At 30.2% G+C, this 4,599-nt stretch overlaps 1 protein-coding gene across 2 annotated transcripts in view; it reads left to right on the forward strand.

Moving 5' to 3' along the window:
• Window positions 1–4,599, forward strand: part of LOC106457356 (guanine nucleotide-binding protein G(q) subunit alpha-like) — a 42,614-nt gene that overhangs the window by 13,985 nt on the left and 24,030 nt on the right. For both annotated transcript variants that reach the window (XM_013916765.2, XM_022383258.1), the window contains exon 2: window positions 2,510–2,694. In XM_013916765.2, the coding sequence (XP_013772219.1) occupies window positions 2,510–2,694 (185 nt within the window). The remainder of the gene's footprint in view (window positions 1–2,509; window positions 2,695–4,599) is intronic.

Raw genomic sequence — 4,599 nt, forward strand, 5'->3', positions numbered from 1 at the left:
GTCAATATAATAAAAAATAATAAAAGTATAATGTTATGAGAATTAAGCTGTTTCATCTAAGCATTTATGTGTTCATGTTATAATTTGTGTTCATTCTAGAATGAAAGAGGCATAATTTATATTTATTTCCTAATTTTTTATGTTGGTTGCGAGATTGGTCAAATTTACTGAACCCGTACAGAGATTAATTACTGAAAATAACAGATAAAATGTTAAGTTTTTTCTTAAGAAATTTCAAAATTTTCTGATGAATAAAAGTATTTTTAATCTTAAAATGAAAATTATTTTGCATGATAGATAGGCAACATGCGAAAAGGAAAAATAGACATGAGAAAAGCATTGCTTTATAAGCCTTAAGACTTAAAAAAATTTTATATTTTGCATATGAAAGCATTGTAATGTTTACTGATAATCTGCCAAATTTTGTTAACATTTGCTTACTAATTTAAAAGCTATAGCATGAAAACTATAACAAACACAAAATGGTTACACAGTTCGACCCAGGGACTGAGCCCATGCTAAAAGAGTTAAGACATGAAAAATAAAATTCACATAAAAACTATTTGACAGACAGAAAAAGTGAAATGGAAACCTTGCTGTTCAGGTCTATTTGGGCAATGTGATTTGGAAACCCCTACATGTATAAAGAAAGTATGTTCAGGAAAGTCTGAGACATGAACAATATCTAGCAATGGAAAGTAGTATAAACAGGATAGTTAATATAGTAAACTTGAAATTTGTCAATAAAATACAAAAATTGCTTTCATAAAATACACCAGTTCAATTTATTTATTCATTAGGCTCTAGTTGTTTGTAAGGAAGTAATAACCATACAGTTTTAAACACAAAACGTTTACCTTTTATGCACAAATTTTGAACCCTTATAGGTTGTATCCTAATTTCCCATAAATTGCTTTATATATACAGGGAGGGACAAAAGTTACTATATACAGTTGATACTAAAGAAAATGTTACATACACAATCAAACCAATTTAATTACTGTTTGTTTCAGAGTAATAGTTAGAAACTAAACTGTTATCTAAATGAAACAACAGTAGAGTTACTTTTGCCCCACTCCATATATTAGCTATTTTATCTTTTTTTAATATTATTCAACCTTTGTACCTCCTAGTTATAAGTATTGCAATAAATAGTTCTTGCAATCCTTCCCCAATGTTCTTTGAATTTAAGCTCAATTTTCTTCATTATTGTACCTTTTTTTTTCAACATTCCCAATTAGGTGTTCTTTATTATCATATGACGTATTTGAGGATTTATATTCTTTTCATATGTTATCCTTACCTTTGATCATAATCTATTTCTTGTATGATATCTCTATCCTTTTACAATTACTTTGGTCACCTTTCTTTGCTTTATAAATACATTATGTGATGTATTAAAATTTGGCATCAATATGATCTGTGCTTGAAACTACCCAAACTTATAATTACTGCAGAAAAAGATTCATTTTCTTCCTGGAGCTGCTTAACAAGCTAATTGCTGACAAAACTATTTTCATAGGCTTGAAAATTACTTCACTTTTTCAGTAATAGAAATAACTATCATAAATATTAATTATGAGAACTTATATCAACATTTGTATCACATGTTTAAGCTTTCACTGTTTAAGGATAACCAACCAAAGATTAAGTTGTCATTAGTTATAATTTTTGCTGAATTGGTTTTAATATTTGTCTTAAACCTTTCCAGGCTAATATCTTTTGTTTATGGTGAGGGCAAATGACATCATTAATTTTTAATAATTCAGTCTGATCTGTTCTCCAAAGTCACTTACAAAAGAAAACTATAACTGAAATATGTAGATTTAAAATTTAGTTTTGATGTATATTTTATTAACGTAATTTTTGTTTGGGAAGTACAAATATTCAAACTTGCCATAGATGAAACATAAAAAAAAAATCTACAAACCTATAGTCTTTGTACATGATTGTTTGTTTCTAACTCATACACGTTAATTTTGAACACTGTTTACACACATAAAATATATTTATAGCCCCTTTTGTAGTATTTTATTTGTTTGTTGCATTAAAAAATGGAGTAGATTCACATAAATCAGAACTCATGATTAAAAATTATATTCAACCTACAGCATTTGCTTATGAAAAGTTGTAAACAATTCTCACATTCTAGATCTACATTTAACATATATCAGTGTAAAATGTGTGGAGTTCCATATTCTTTTAAGTAAAAGCAGTTTTTTTTCCTGAATTTTTAAGTGTTTTAGCTACTGTAACAAAAAGCTCAGATAAACATTTTGCCACATCTTAATCAGCAGCTATAATTTGTTTATAACATACAATTGGTTACAAAGTACAGGCATTTAATTTAAATGTAGGTTATGTACTATATATTTTTATCTGGAAAGAAAGCAAAAGCATTGTTGTTTTATATTGTGGGATGTTATTAGTTGAGATTTATATTTTTTTTTATACAGATTGATTATTTTTACAGTTTTTATAGCCTTCTTAATTTTTCCTTTTTTTATAGGTACAGGTGAATCTGGCAAGAGTACTTTTATTAAACAAATGAGGATCATTCATGGACAAGGTTATTCAGATGAGGACAAGAAGAGCTATATTAAACTGGTATATCAGAACATAATAATGGCTATGCAGAGTATGGTCAAAGCCATGGAAATGTTGAAGATATCATATAAAGATCAGAGTAATATTGTAAGTTACAAGCTTTTAAAATTTGAATGTGCATATATATCCTTTGCAGCTTAAAGTAGATTTCAAACTTGAACTGAAAATCATTACTTAATAAAATGATTTAGTACAAATTAGTATTTTTTCCTATAAAAGACAAAGACTATATAAGTTTATATTTAGTTATTGGTGCTTTATAAAGCATAGGTTGAAAGATGGCTGTCCACAGCACAAATGAAATAACTGTACGAATCTGAAGCATGTACTTATATTTGCTCTCATATGTATGATATATTTATAACTTCATTCTTAAGCACATATCTAGTATCTGTCCTGTATTATCAGTGAGAAAGCACCATAGTATATTGTGTAAGTTTTTTTCGTGTGATTCTTATCACAACAAGAAGTGATAATGATAAGATACCATAAAATATACATGAATTTCAGAAGATATGTTGCTCACAAAAATTTACTTTTTGTGTATTTTAGTATCAATTCATATACATGTATAATTGTTGTATATTATGCATAAAGAATAAATTGTGTTTTGAATAGCCTGAATCCTTTCTGTAAATAGTATGTAGAGCATAAAACTTTTGTAAAAAAAATAAGTATTTAGGTTGCAGGTAAAAATATGGAAATAGTACATATTCTATTTTAACACATATATTATTATTAGTTCAGTATTGTAAAGATAGCAGGAGCTAGATCACAATAGTTGCATGTGGTTTTGATTTGAATGGGTTTTCAACCACTTCATTCAGTAAAATTAGTCCCCCCCCCCATGAAAATAAACAACAAATAAACATATTTAGACACAAAAATACTTATTTCCCACACAAGTTATTTAGATGCAGTACATTACCTCTTCTCACATAAATAGCTATTCTCAATCAGTGTTGCCCTCTATGTGCAAAATTTATTTTTCCATATGCCACAGGCTGTCTATCTCCCCTCCATTGGAATTAACTGATTTCAATGCATCTCTCATGCAAATCATCATGTGTCAACCCTCCACCAATAAGAGTATGACATACTCTCATGACGCATGTTGCTCTGTCTCTCTACTCAATCCTACTGAACTGTCATTTCTCATTTGGCACTACTCATTTTTTCTTTTGGTGCTCTTCATGTGAATTGTGATTTTCATAGTTTAGTTGCCAAAGTGGGAATTCTTCATTATTATTATTATTTTTTTTACATTGAAGAAATCTTTTAATTTAACTTATTTCACAGTCTTTATTTTTTTTATCTCACACTCATATTTTACATCACACACTTTTGTTTGACTTGCACATTTCTACAATGAATTCTGAGGTTTGTGTTTCCACTTCGGGTGTTATACCCCTAGCGCTATTTTCACAGGCTGCAGGTGGGGGAGACTTGTTGGATATCTCTGCTATTATTCTTCGTGAGATTGATCATTATATGGGTAAACCACTAGTCCTCCTGAACAAGCTGAACCTGTTTGGGCTGGTGAAGACATGATAGCCTTTTTACATCACCAGATTTTGCCGTGTTTTTCCCTACTCCTCCCGCAGAATCAGCTAGGCCTAATACACCATTTTTCTACATAATTTCTCATTTTTCTATTATCTACCCATCCCTGTTCATTTTCCAGGGGGTTTCTCATCTCGTCACTTTGCTCAATGTTGTTGGGCATGTTGCCAATGGTAACAGAGGGTTCTGGTCCAGTGGGAGCTTGATTGTATTATGTTCTTACCCTTTAGCAATCTTTCACTTCAGTTTCATAGGTTCTTTGGGTTTTATCAGAGGGACTTGTCATCCAATTCATTTCCCCACCTCCTTTATCCGTGGTACCCTTTTTCTTACCCATGGCATTGATGGTTAGATAGACTTGCATGTCAGTGGGTATCTCGCTTCCTCCTCCTCAGCTGGGTTTTCCACATTTCATGGATACATCCCTTC

This window comes from Limulus polyphemus, unplaced genomic scaffold (assembly GCF_000517525.1).
Source record: "Limulus polyphemus unplaced genomic scaffold, Limulus_polyphemus-2.1.2 Scaffold321, whole genome shotgun sequence".
Lineage (NCBI taxonomy): Eukaryota > Metazoa > Arthropoda > Merostomata > Xiphosura > Limulidae > Limulus > Limulus polyphemus.